Here is a 12,570-nt window from a genome sequence, read left to right as displayed (position 1 = left end):
CGCAGGTGTGAGCTGGACTCGGCCCCCAGCTGCTGGTGCCAGGGCTTTGCCCTCTGAGCCCCCAGTGTGTCCTTTATGAAGTCGGGGAAGTGACGCCACACGTGGCTGCGAGGGAGACAGGCCACACCTGCCCACCCCGCCCGGCACACAGTAGATGCTCGGTAAACGCTCACGTCGTCTGTTGCCGCTTCTGCCTTTTCCATCAAGAGGACGAGACCTCACCTCTGCCCGGGCCTGGGGGGCGGCAGGAGAGCACAACGCCCTCCAGGTGGCCTGGCCGCGCTCTGCACGCGGGAGCCCCTCGCCCTCTGCCCCGGCTGCACAGCTGCAGCTCGGCCATGGCTGTGGCCGGGGAGCCAGGTGGAGAGGTGGGGAGGGGCCCGCAGCGTTCAGCCCTCCTGGCGTGTGTCGGCCTGCTGCTGAGGGTCCTGTGCCAGCCCCTCCCCCTCCCTCCGGAGGAGTCTTGGGGTTGGGCCGCTTCAAGGAAGATTGATGAAGCTCAGCTGCGGCTGCCGTAATTGGGAGCCTGTGCCCGGAGCTTCTGGGATTCAGCTCCCAGCTGGGCGGGGGGAGCGGGTGCTCACGCGGGCCTGCTCCGGGCCTGGGGCCTCCGGGCGCCTGCGGTGCAGCCTCCTGAGGTGCTGGCTCCCTGGGGTGACCTGTGTGCCCTTCTGACGTGGCTCGAGTAGAGCCTCCCAGGAGCCCTCAGAAAGACAGGGAACTCGGGGACCCCATTTAGAGGTGGGGAGGCTGAGGCCCACAGTTAGCCAACACTCCATTGACTAAGACACCCCTTTTATTTATTTATTTCTTTAAATGTATTTTTATTGACGTCAGAGAGGAAGGGAGAAGGAGAGAGAGAGAGAAACATCAGTGATGAGAGAGAATCACTGATAGGCTGCCTCCTGCACGCCCCACACTGGGGATCAAGCCCGCAACCTTGTCATGTGCCCTGACTGGGAATCAAACCTGGGACCCTCAGTGTGCAGGCCGACACTCTACCCACTGAGCCACACCAGCCAGGGCTCAGACACCCCTTTTTAGAGGCAGAATGGGGTTTGAACATCCCTCAAATAAAGGCACATGAGCAGGGGCCGGGGGCCGGAGGCAGTGGGGTCCTCGCTATGCCTGCAGCCGGGCTCGGGGAGCAGACTGTGTGAACGGAGGGAACAGTGGGGAGCGTGTGCCTGTGCCCCGCCCACCCCCACCCCACCTTCCCCGGGCCTGTCCTCTGGCTCAGTGTCTTGGCCAGTGGCTTGGAGGGTGACCGGCCTCGGATTCCCAGAACCAAGGGAATGGCTGCGACCAGCCCAGGAGGGACTCATGCCCGGTGTTTGGAGCACAAGCGACAGCCCCCAGCCAAGCTGCCTCCTACCGGGAGGGTGACGTAGGTGTTCCCCACATTGGTGTTTCTTATGGGCCACGATCGAGGACCGTCCAGGCCACAAGCCCCGGGAGCTCCTGAGGTGTCAGGGCCTAGGGCCAGGCGCCCCCCCCCCTCGCGAGGGCGCTCAGTGCTGTGCCAGGGCCGGGGCCCATGTGTAGCGGGTGGGTCTCCCCAGCGGCTCCTGAACATTCTCACGCCAGCAAAGCTGAAAGTTTCACAGGAACCCGTTTTCCCACCATCCGACCCATCACAGACGTTCCCTGTGGCCGCTTTGTGACTCCTCCACCTCTCCCAGCCCCGTCTCTCCCATCCGTCCCGTCCCTCCCATCCGTCCCGTCCCTCCCCACCTCTCTCCTCACCTCTCCCCATCCCCCTCTCTCCCCATCTCTCTCCTCACCTCTACCCCATCCCCCTCTCTCCTATCCCCCTTTCTCCCCACTCTCCCTGTCCCCCTCTCCTCCATCCACTTCTTTCCTCCACCCATCCACGCATCCTCTTTAACTTTTTTGATGCATTTTAAAGCAAATTGCAAACATCTGTAGCCTGCCCTGTCAGCACGCGTGTAATTAAGCAGAATTCATCCCGAGGTTGAGCCCAGCCTGGCCCCAGAGCTGCCAGCCACGCTGCTGGGCAGGAGGTGGGTGGTGGGTGTGGGAGCCTGCGTGGCCGCCGTCCCGTGGAGGCCCGCCCACCCCAGCCGGCCTGCTGGGCGCTCAGGAAGGGGCTCAGACTGCAGCCCCGCAACCTTTCACATAAATGCAACTTTGGGGGGAATGGAGTGGGTAGAAAATTGCTGGCTTCCCTGTGAGCAGAAAGCTCAGTGCCGGGCCCACTCCTGCCCCTGCGTCACCAGCAGGAAGCGCCGTCTAATCACAGACTCCACCTCCGCCTCTTCCCTCTGAATATGAATATGGGGGGGGCGAGCTTCGCTGCTCCTCTCCCCTCAGTGCCCTCTCCCCATCCATGCTCTGAGGCCCCAGCCCCCACTGCTCCGCCACACAGCCGCCGCCCCAGGGGCAAACTTGTCAGCCCTTGAACACCAGCTCTCCCACCACCACCTGCCCCCACCCACCCCCACCCGCTCCTACCTATTCCCACTCGCCCCCATCCGCCCCCACCTGCCCCCATCCACCCCCACCTGCCCCCAACACCAGCTCTCCCACCACCACCTGCCCCCACCCGCCCCTACCTATTCCCACTCACCCCCATCCGCTCCCACCTGCCCCACCCGCCCCCACCTGCCCCCACCCGCTCCTATCTATTCCCACTCGCCCCCATCCGCCCCCACCTGCCCCCAACACCAACTCTCCCACCACCACCTGCTCCCACCAGCCCCCACCCGCCCCTACCTATTCCCACTCACCCCCACCCGCCCCCACCTGCCCCATCCGCCCCCACCTACCCCCAACACCAGCTCTCCCACTACCACCTGCCCCCATCCGCCCCCACCTGCCCCCAACACCAGCTCTCCCACCACCACCTGCCCCCATCCGCCCCCACCTGCCGCCAACACCAGCTCTCCCACCACCACCTGCTCCCACCTGCCCCATCCACCCCCACTCGCCCCCATCCACCCCCACCTGCCCCATCCGCCCCCACCTGCCCCCATCCGCCCCCACCTGTTCCCATCCGCCCCCACCTGCCAGGAGCCCTGAGCCCAAGCACCCTCACCTCTGCTTCTCAGATCCCCTGTTGGCTCTGGTGGTTCCCATGGATTTGCTTGGAGGGAACTGGTGGTTCTTTTCTTTCCTGGCACATCCTGACTGCTCACCGCCTTTAACTCGGAGGAAAACCTGGCTCCAGACCGTCCTGCACCTCCTCCTGGTCACTTGCTGCTCTAGGCGGCCTTTCCATCAGTCCGTGGGGTTCCTGTGGGGCACGCCCTCATCTGATCAGCTGCTGCCGTTAGTGGGAGTGCAGCTGCCACCTCCTTCTCTGAAATCACAGACACGGCTGCTGCGTGTCCGAGATGTGGCGTTTCCAGTGTGCGAGTGCGTGGCGTAACTTCCGGAAGAGGGGCAGCGGGCCGAAGGGCACCTGCAGGTGGCTGACAGGTGCGGGTTCTCACAGCATCACTGTGCCCCTCCCACCCTGCAGGACAGTGTGTGCCAGCAGCCGTGAGGGCGCTGTGCCCTGCCCTTGCCAACAGTGCCCTCAGGCTTTTAGGTTTTTCTGGTCCAGTAGGTGATAAGGTTCAACGTAGTTCTAACCTCTGTTCCTTTATTATACGCTAGAGGCCCGGGGCACTAAATTTGTGCACGGGGGAGGGGGGTTCCTCAGCCCTGCCTGTACCCTCTCCAATCCAGGACCCCTCGGGGGATGTCCGACTGCCGTGCGGGATTGGGCCTAAACCGCCAGTCAGACATCCCTCCCACAATCCGGACCGCTCGCCTGCCTGCCTGATTGCCTCTAACTGCCTCTGCCTGCCTACCTGCCTGATGCCCCTAACTGCTCTCCCCTGCTGGCCTGATTGCCCCTAACCGCCTCTGCCTCGGCCCCTGCTACCATTGCTTTGTCCAGAAGGACATCCGGAAGACGTCCGGTCGATCTGGTCTAATTAGCATATTACCCTTTTATTAGTATAGACGAGAGGAAGGACTTTTTAGTATGTTTGTATGTGTGAATAGTCGTGCTCTATTTTTCAAGCCGACTACTGGCCTTCTTGTTGATTTCTTACAGCTCTTTGTATATTAAGGAGTTGGGCTCCTTTTATTTTAAGTTGTGAGTATGTTTTCCCAGTTTATTGCTTATCTTTTGACTTTGCTTAAGGTATTTTCTTACCAAGGCAGTTTTTCTTCCTTTTCTACATCCCAGTCTGTGACTGATGGGGAACCTGCTTGTCGCTCTGCTGTGTAGAGTGAGAATGGTCTCCATCTGTTTGTGAAGACTCTTCCTGGTCACCCAAACCTCTGAGGAAAGACTGTGTGTCTCTGGGTCTGTTTTGTCTTCCCTTCGTTCGTGTCTCCGTGCGGCCCTGTTCTGGGTGGTTCTGATTGGTGCCTGCAGTGCTCCGTGTCCGATATCTCTCGTCCGCCCCCAGGACTCTGCAGGGCTCCCCGCAGCTCTTGACTCTCGTCTGGGCCTCAGCATCAGCATATCTAGCCCCTCAGCTTTTAGTTTTGCTCGATTTCATGAAACGTGAAAATGGGCGTCAGGAGACAGACACCCTGGATGTTTGCTCTGCCCGCCCGCGTGCTGAGACCCTGGGTGCCACTGGGACAGGTCACACGCGTGCCCGTCTGCAGTCCCATGGCCCTGTATTCACACGTAGATTCTGGGCTCCACATGCAGGGTTGGTAACCTACCTCCTGGTGCCCAGGCCTGGCTTCTTAGGGCCCTGCTCCCTGGCCTGCCTGCTCCCCGGCCTGTCTGTCCCCTGGCCTGTCTGCTCCCTGGCCTGCCTGCTCCCCGGCCTGTCTGTCCCCCGGCCTGCCTGCTCCCCGGCCTGTCTGTCCCCTGGCCTGTCTGTCCCCTGGCCTGTATGTCCCCTGGCCTGTATGTCCCCCGGCCTGTCTGCTCCCTGGCCTGTCTGTCCCCTGGCCTGTCTGCTCCCTGGCCTCTGTCCCCTGGCCTGTCTGTCCCCCGGCCTGTCTGTCCCCTGGCCTGTCTGTCCCCTGGCCTGTCTGTCCCCCGGCCTGCCTGCTCCCCGGCCTGGCTGTCCCCTGGCCTGTCTGTCCCCCGGCCTGCCGGCTCCCTGGCCTGCCTGCTCCCCCGGCCTGCCTGCTCCCCGGCCTGTCTGTCCCCCGGCCTGTCTGTCCCCCGGCCTGCCGGCTCCCCAGACCTGCCTCCTGAATGTGGGATGTGAGACAGGACGCTAATGAAGGAAAGGCCTGAACCCCCTCCCCTGGCGCAGGCAGCTCATGTTTATTGACGCCGGGACTGAACCAGCCAGCGCGCTGAGGTGCGTCTGTGTGGAGACGTTTCCACGGGCGCTGATTTCTTCTGATTTTTGATGAGGAGAGTGACGTGTCCTGCATATTAAGCCCGGCTCGTCTCCTGGGCCAGCGCCAGTGCCAGCGGCCTCCTCGTGGCCTCAGACCCCGCCACTGGCCCAGCCCCCCATTTGCAGATGAAACTGCAAGGCATTCCCAGGGACCACTGAGCGGCTCTTGGGGTCTTTCCCCTCGACTCTCGGGGGACAGTGCAGCCCCTCTGCCGCTGGCTGGACTCAGACCCAGAAAGCACGAGGCACAGAGCAGTGCCACCGCCGGCCACGGGTGCTGCTCCCCATGCCTGGGCGTCCACACGGCCTCCCGCACCGCCGCACCGGCCTCGGCACTTAGACGCGGCTGTGGCGCCTGCTTGTCTGCATGTGGCCCTCGCGGAGCGTTTAGATGGAACAGTCAGGGACTCGGCACGCCACAAACCGAGATGTTAGACGTGGTGAAAAATAGTGTGCCATGGTCATTTCTAGGCAAGGACCCTGGGGCACAGCTCTCCCGGTCCCTGCAGGGGTGCCCGGACCGTGCCCGCCAGCCCTGCCCTTCGGTGAGCAGCCCACCATGAACAGGCTCCCCTGGGCAGCACCGCACTAATGGGGTGCAGTGGAGGGTGAGAGCACCAGGGCCCAGCCTGCATGAGCTTGTGTTCTGTGGGAGACGAGGAACGGGCTCGGACAGCGATGGCACGTCCACCAGGAGCACCCGGGGGAGGAAGCAGCGCCTGGCAGGACCGAGCTCCTGGTCCGCCCCCCGGCTCGGAGCGGGTGCTCGGGGCTCCCAGCAGGTCCCGGGCGTTCTGACCACAGCTTCTCCCGTAGAAAGAGGTTCTGTGGACAGAACACAAATGCTGAGAGCGCTGTCTCTGAGGCCCCATGGCCACCGCAGGTGTGGGCTGACTGAAAGCTGTTTGAGGCACGTGACCAGCACCCCACTGCTGGGGCTGGGGGCAGGGCTCAAACAGCTGCCCGCACCCCCACCCGCAGCCGGCAGGCGGCGCTGCCCCGCGTCCACCCAGCAGATGAGCGGTGAGGCCCATCCCAACAGTGGACGTGACTCGGCCTCAAAAGGAAGGAAACGGATGTAAAATCCGGACGGGCCTCAGGACACTGCTCAGTGGATCAGCCACCAGGGACACACACTGTCTGGCTCCCCTCGAGGGAGGGCCTGGAGGAGCCACGTTCACAGGCTGGAAGTGGAGGGCGGGGCCAGATGGAAGGAGGAGTGACAGCCCGTTGGGGAAGAGGGGACATTCTGGAGATGATGGTGGGCTGGCTGCACAGCGGTGTGAGTGCGCGATGTCCCTGCGCGAGGTGTCTGTGGTGAGTGGACAGGGCAGCCAGGCGCTGGGGGCTGCTCTCCTGTCCACTTGGCCCTCTCACTGCCCTCGGCCAACCAGGTGCCCCGCTGACCACCAGCGCTCGCCAGCCCAGGCAGTGGGTGAGGCTGCGCTGGCATCTGGCTCCACTGCGGGCAGCTGGGGCGGCAAGGCAGCCAATGCGCGGGGCGGCATGCCATTGTGGGGTGACGGGCGGGGACAGACAGTGACAGCGGCCTCCCTGCTCAGGACGGCGCAGGCGGTGTGCCCGTTCCCCCTCCAGCACACGGGGCCCAAGTCCCGGTGTGGCTGCTGCCCTGTGGACACGCGTGGGCACTGGCAGCTGAGCCAGAGTTCATCTTAGTCATCAGGGGCCACACCCCGCCCACCCCCCTCGGTTGTGCTCCCACCCTGAGCTTGGCCCAAGCTGCCACCGATGCAGCCCCATCTGTGGGCCGCTCCCGGCAGCAACCGGCCGCTGTGTGGGTCCAGCTGCTGCCCCTCCTGCCCCGGGGAGCAGGCCTGCGCCCCTGCATCCCAAATGGGAAGGTTGGTCCTAGGCGCACGTGGCGTTCCGATGGCCAGAAGGCTCTGGAGTTGAGGGCATGCCCGACAGATGGAGGGTCCTGCCTGGCTCTGGGCTCCCCCAGTCGGCATAGGCGACGCGCTGACAGGCGGCTTCCGCTTTCAGACGGGACACGCGCCTGCCGTCCGAGCCTCCTCGGGACGGAAGGTAAGCGTAGCTGCCGTTGCGTAGAGCAGGCCTGGTCCGTGTGCGGGGAGCACAGTCCACATCAGGCAGCAGTGCGCCCTGGGACCCCTGCTGGCCACCTCCCAGGCAGGGGTGGCGGGACGAGGTCAGCATGGCGGGCTGGGAGGGCTGCACACCCATCTGGAGGCTCCCACACTCCCCCCACTTCATCCTGGAGAGGCTGATTGAGGCCTGAGCCGGTGACTGATGAATATGCATGAGGACGGCCGCTCTGTAACCGTGCTTCTTCATTCTCCGCGCGTCTCTCTCTCTCCAGCAGGGTCTCTTAGTATGCACAGCGGGCTGGGGCGGCAGGCGCCCTCCCCCGGGGCACAGCCAGGGGGCAGCGTTTCCTTGCCTGGCGCTGGGTGGCTGGCCGCTCCCAGCAGGTCCGTCCTCACGGGGTTTGTCCGCGCCACGTCCTCGAAGATCAGGTTCACCAGCCTCTCCCTTGCCGAGGGAAGCAGGCCAGCGAGCACAGGCACTTAGGCCACGAGCACGTTAGGGCGGTGCCGCCACTCCCCCACCCCGGCCCACGGGTCTCGGGTGCTCCCAGGGGTCCTGGACGCGGGGGGGCACGGCCATTCACCTGGGCCTGGTAGACCCTGAGCCAAGAGAGAAACCCACGCCGCCTGCGCAGGCCAACCCCCCCCCCCCCCGCCCCACCCAGCCTGTGCTCTTGAGCAAACCTCTTGCCCGCTCTGGACTTGGGGACCCCCCACCTCGTCTCCTCAGAATCGCATGGCTGACACTCCCCCTGGCACCACGCAGCCCCGCCGTGGCCGCCGTGGGCCCTGCCCCTGGAGCTCAGCCCCTGGCGGGTCTGTGGTTAACTGTGCTCCTGAGCAGACACCAGCCACGCCCCCCGCCCATGGGGTCAGCACGCTCCCTCTGAGGCGCTCATGGCATCTGGGCAGCCTCTGCGCCGGTCACACCAGGCGGCAGGCCGTCGGGTTATTACAGCCCCTGTCTGTCCCATCCCCTCAGCTGGGTCCAGAGCAGAGCTCAGTGGAGCCGCCGTCTCCTCTCCCACCTGCTCGTCTTCGAAGGCACAGCCCCCTCGGCGCTCCTCCTGGCGCCACCTTCCCTGCGCCATGGCGGGCGGCCGCGGGTCAGGCTGGCTCCCTCCCCTGGGGACCAGCAGGCAGGGCTGGGGGTCTGCTCCTCGTCCCCGTCACCAAGCTGTGGGGACAGTCGTGGCTCAGCCCACGTCAGTGACCTCGTCACCTCAGCAAGCAGAGCCATGGCCCGCCCTCCAGCCCAGCAGGCACGCCCACGCTCGCGGCTCCCGGGAGAGCTGCGCAAACGGCACCGCACGGTGCCCACCCCATCGGGGCCCTTCCGCCCTGCTCTCACCTGGGAGAGTCCCAAAGGCGCTGGCCCCTGTGGGTGGGACTACGAGGCCTGGTGGCCTCAGGGGAGGTGCTCCATTGGTTACCTGGCACTTTGTTACGAAGACCAAGACCGTCCGCCGGTGGGCAGGCCCGCTGGCCTCCTGGGCCTCACGCAGCTTCAACACAGGGACCTGCCGGCTGGGCCGTGGCGGCTGGAGACACGTCCTCTCGTGGCCTCCTTTTCAGGGGGTTCCTACCTGCGTGGCCAGGTGCAGGCTCAGGCGCGGCACACGGTCCTGGCAGACAGGCGCCTGGACTCACAGCACCACCCCCACCAGAGGCTGGTCCTGGGCAGGCAAGGCCGCTGGGGTTCTGGGGCCGAGACACGGGATGGGCCCACAGCGCCTTCTAGTGCCTGACGGCCAGGGCGTGCCCACCGTGAGCCACGCGGGCATGTCAGAGGGACACGGAGCAGGAAAGCGCTCCTGCCGCCAAGCACAAGATGAGCTGATCCATGAGCCCGAGCAGAACTAAAGGCCACACTCGGTACCCGCGTCGGATGGCAGCTGGGGAGGAGACGCGGCCTCTGGGGAATCCCCGCCGGTGGCAGGGACGCTGCGCCCTCACGTAACGTCTCCTCCCCCACCCCAGCCCCGGGAGCCAGGGCGAGAGCACCAGACAGATCCCTGTAGAGGGCATCCTCCCCACCCCAGCAGCTGCCTTCACTGCCAAGGTCATCGAAATGAGGGCCCGAGGGCCGCAGGGAAAACGCATCAGCGTTGGCACCAGCACGCCCAGCCGTGCAGGGCGTCACCAGGGCAGCGTGTGGAGGGGAGCGCGGCGGTGTCTTCCGTTCTCTGTGATTCTCTGTGATGCTGCGTAATCCTCAGGCTCCACCCGTCTCCTGCACACGGGGCTCTGGCGGGACCAGCTCCTGGCTGTGACCTGTGACCTGGGGGTGGCCTGCAGGGGAGCAGAAGCGGGTTTTGGACGGTTCGCAGTAGAGTGATTGGAAGATGCCGCCACAGTCCGTGCCCCCCTGGTGGTCAGAGCTGATAGAAGGGCCTTGGGTCCCAAGTGTCCACGCTGTCCCGGGGGCGTGGGGAGGTCTTGTCTCGTGTCTCCCCCGAGGTCAGTGCTGGCACCGTGGATTTCCGAGGGGCCGCACATGGCCAGCGCAGTGTCTGCCCCCCACGAGAGGGTCCTGACCTCACATTCGTGGTCTGGCGTCGACAGCGCCTGCTCTCCCGCGTTCTCTGGACGCTGTGCTGACGGCCCTGTGTCCCGCAGGGCGACTACGACCAGAGCAAGACCAAAGTGCTGCACCTGAGCGCAAACCCGGCCCGCGAGGCGCAGCAGAGCCGCCGCCAGGACCAGGCGCGGCTGCAGGAGGAGTGTGAGCAGCTGCGGAAGCTGGTGTGTGCCCTGGAGCGGGGCGGCCCCGTGCCCGCCGACCTGGAGGCCGTGTGTCTGCCCTCATCCAAGGAGGTGGCAGGTAGGCACACCCCGGCCTGACGGCCATGGGGGCAGCTTGGGTGTCTGTTGTCCATCTGTCCTGTGCAGGCAGCCAGGCCGCGGGGGGGTGGGCGGAGGGAGGTCTGGAGGCCAGGCCTGCAGAGCTGCAATGAAGAAGCCACTGGCCGAGGCTTCTCAGGCCCAGAACAAGTCAGTACGTCTCTCCGTGTCCCTGTGCCGCCCGTCACGCGGACCCAGCTCCGGGTCTGCATCTTCCACGGCGGGGCCTCCGCACAGCGGCCACACGGCGCTTCCTACCGCGCCCCCATGCACTGCCCTCTCCAATCAGGCGCCACCTCTGGGCACAGCGTGTCACCTCTAGGACGTGACCACGGGGTCTGCTCCAGGCCTCACGGAGTGCGCGGGCGGAGGTCCTGTCTCAGAGCGTCCCCGGTGCGGAGAAAAGCGTGTCCGTCAGCGCGAAGGAGGCCCGTGGGGGCCCAGGCCTCCCGGGGGCCCTGCACACGGTGCCGTGGACCTGGGCCAGCGGGCACTGCAGCCTCCTGGCAGGTGGAGGTGCCCGGCGCGCTGCCTCCTCTGGGTCAGGCAGCCTGTGAGGAGGGTCCCAACAGCCGTGGCCCTGGAGGGAGCGTGTGAGGACAGCCAGGCGGCAGCGGCGAGCCGTGTGGCCTCTGCCGGCCTCTGCCGGCTCCTGCCGGTTGCTCTGAGTTGTGAGCAGACCCATGGATGGGGCTCTGTCTGCCTCCAGCACACCGGGCTCCAGCGCAGGACCAGCTCCTGGGCCGTGACCTGTGACCTCTGACCTCTCCTGTTGCAGAGGCCTTGCTATTGTCCGCCCCTGACCGGGTTCTCTGGTGGCCAGAGACCTGGCCTGGAGAGTAGGGCTCCAGCTTCTAGCTGCCAGCAAGTGCCCCACCCCAGACACTGTCCACCCTCCGCTCTGGATCCAGGCCAGCCTGCCCTGCACCCACTGTGCGGCCGGGTGCTGCTGGGAGCAGCTGGGCCTGCGGTGGCCAGGGCAGACACCGTGGCAGGTGCATAAAGGGTCCATGTCCAGACGGTTCCAGGGCGTGGAGCAGCAGTGGGTGGGGGATGGAGGGTGGGCGCGGGCAGTGCCGCCTGCGAGGTCGGCGGGGTGCAGAGCCGCTCTGGGCACCAGGGGCAGGACCAGGCCGCACCCCCCAACTTGCGCTCCCGTGAGGCAGGAACAGCTCTTCCTGGGGGTTGCTGACCCGTTCCAGGCCCCGAAACCTCAGCCTCCGGCTGCCTCCTGGCCCTCGAGTGGCTCCCGCGCACCCGGGCTGGGCCAGGCGCTCCCGCGGGTTCCTGAGGTGGAGCATTAACAGCAAAGCCATCACCTCGCAGAGCAGCACTGTGAGGGCCCGAACTTGTCCCTGTGCCTGGCACAGTGATGCGAGGGGCCTCCGGGGAGGGGGGAGCGTGGTGGGTGCCAGGCTCCTCTGGATGCCCCCCGTTCTGCCTTGGGAGGAGGACGCCGGGAGGGCCTGGTGCGGGCAGATCGGGCACACCTGCTCCCGCCTGGCACACGGGGACTGCGCCCTTGCACACGCCGCGCCTCTCTGCAGGCACTTGACCCGGAATGCACTCCCCCGTCCACTCCGGCCCCAGGGCGAGGTCAGTCGCCTTCCTGCGGGAGCCGTGGCCTCCAGGAGCGGGGAAGCACCCACACTGTCCCTCTGCACCCCCGGCCCCACGAGTCTGCTCCTCCCAGTTCTTCGTGATGCCTGTGGTCAGCCACGGCTCGGTCCGTGCTGCTGCGAGGCTATCGTGTCTTCCCCAGACTCCCACTGGGGACACTCTGCCTCCTCCATGTCATTGTCCCACAGGCCCACGCCCCCCTCCCCACCCCTGCCCGGAGCTGCTCTGAGGCGTTGTCTCCCCGGGCAGAAGAGAGGCGCTGCCCCTGAGTCAGCGGAGTCCCTGTGGCTCAGGCAGGGAGGCAGCCTCAGGCTGGTGCTGGTGTGTGCCGAGGCGCCAGGGCCTTCGACCAGAGTTGGTGGGCAGTGCCCCCGACAGGCCTCAGGCTGACCCTCGTGCCGGGGAGCACGCCCCCCCTCGGCTGCCCCCAGACAGGGCCTTGCTGCCTGGGTGGCGCTGTAACTGCTGTGTCCGGCCACGCTCCCTGCACTGTCTGTCCCAGCGTCAGGTAGTAAGGACAGCGCCGCCGTTAGGGGCTCATTGGGGCTGAACGGAGCCGTGTCATGTAATCACTGGGTTTCCGGTGGGCGGGCGGGGGAAGGGCAGCTGCCCTCAGGCCCCAGCTGCCGGCTCCACGCTAGGGGCCCAGGGCCCCGGTGCCTGCCGCTGCAGCCGGCCTGCTCTGCCCGTGGGGGGGGCCTGATGCA

General features: G+C 66.0%; 1 protein-coding gene across 2 annotated transcripts in view; it reads left to right on the top strand.

The window, feature by feature from the left end:
* Nucleotides 1–12,570, top strand: part of MAD1L1 (mitotic arrest deficient 1 like 1) — a 147,358-nt gene that overhangs the window by 121,087 nt on the left and 13,701 nt on the right. For both annotated transcript variants that reach the window (XM_070414256.1, XM_070414257.1), the window contains exon 16: nt 10,019–10,223. In XM_070414256.1, coding sequence (XP_070270357.1) covers nt 10,019–10,223 — 205 coding nt within the window. The remainder of the gene's footprint in view (nt 1–10,018; nt 10,224–12,570) is intronic.

The sequence above is a fragment of the Myotis yumanensis genome, unplaced genomic scaffold (genome assembly GCF_028538775.1).
Source record: "Myotis yumanensis isolate MYYU_CA2020_CCGP unplaced genomic scaffold, mMyoYum1.0.hap1 SCAF_5, whole genome shotgun sequence".
Classification (NCBI taxonomy): domain Eukaryota; kingdom Metazoa; phylum Chordata; class Mammalia; order Chiroptera; family Vespertilionidae; genus Myotis; species Myotis yumanensis.
The sequence above is the reverse complement of the archived record's forward strand: the minus strand, read 5'-3'. Positions and strand labels throughout refer to the sequence as shown.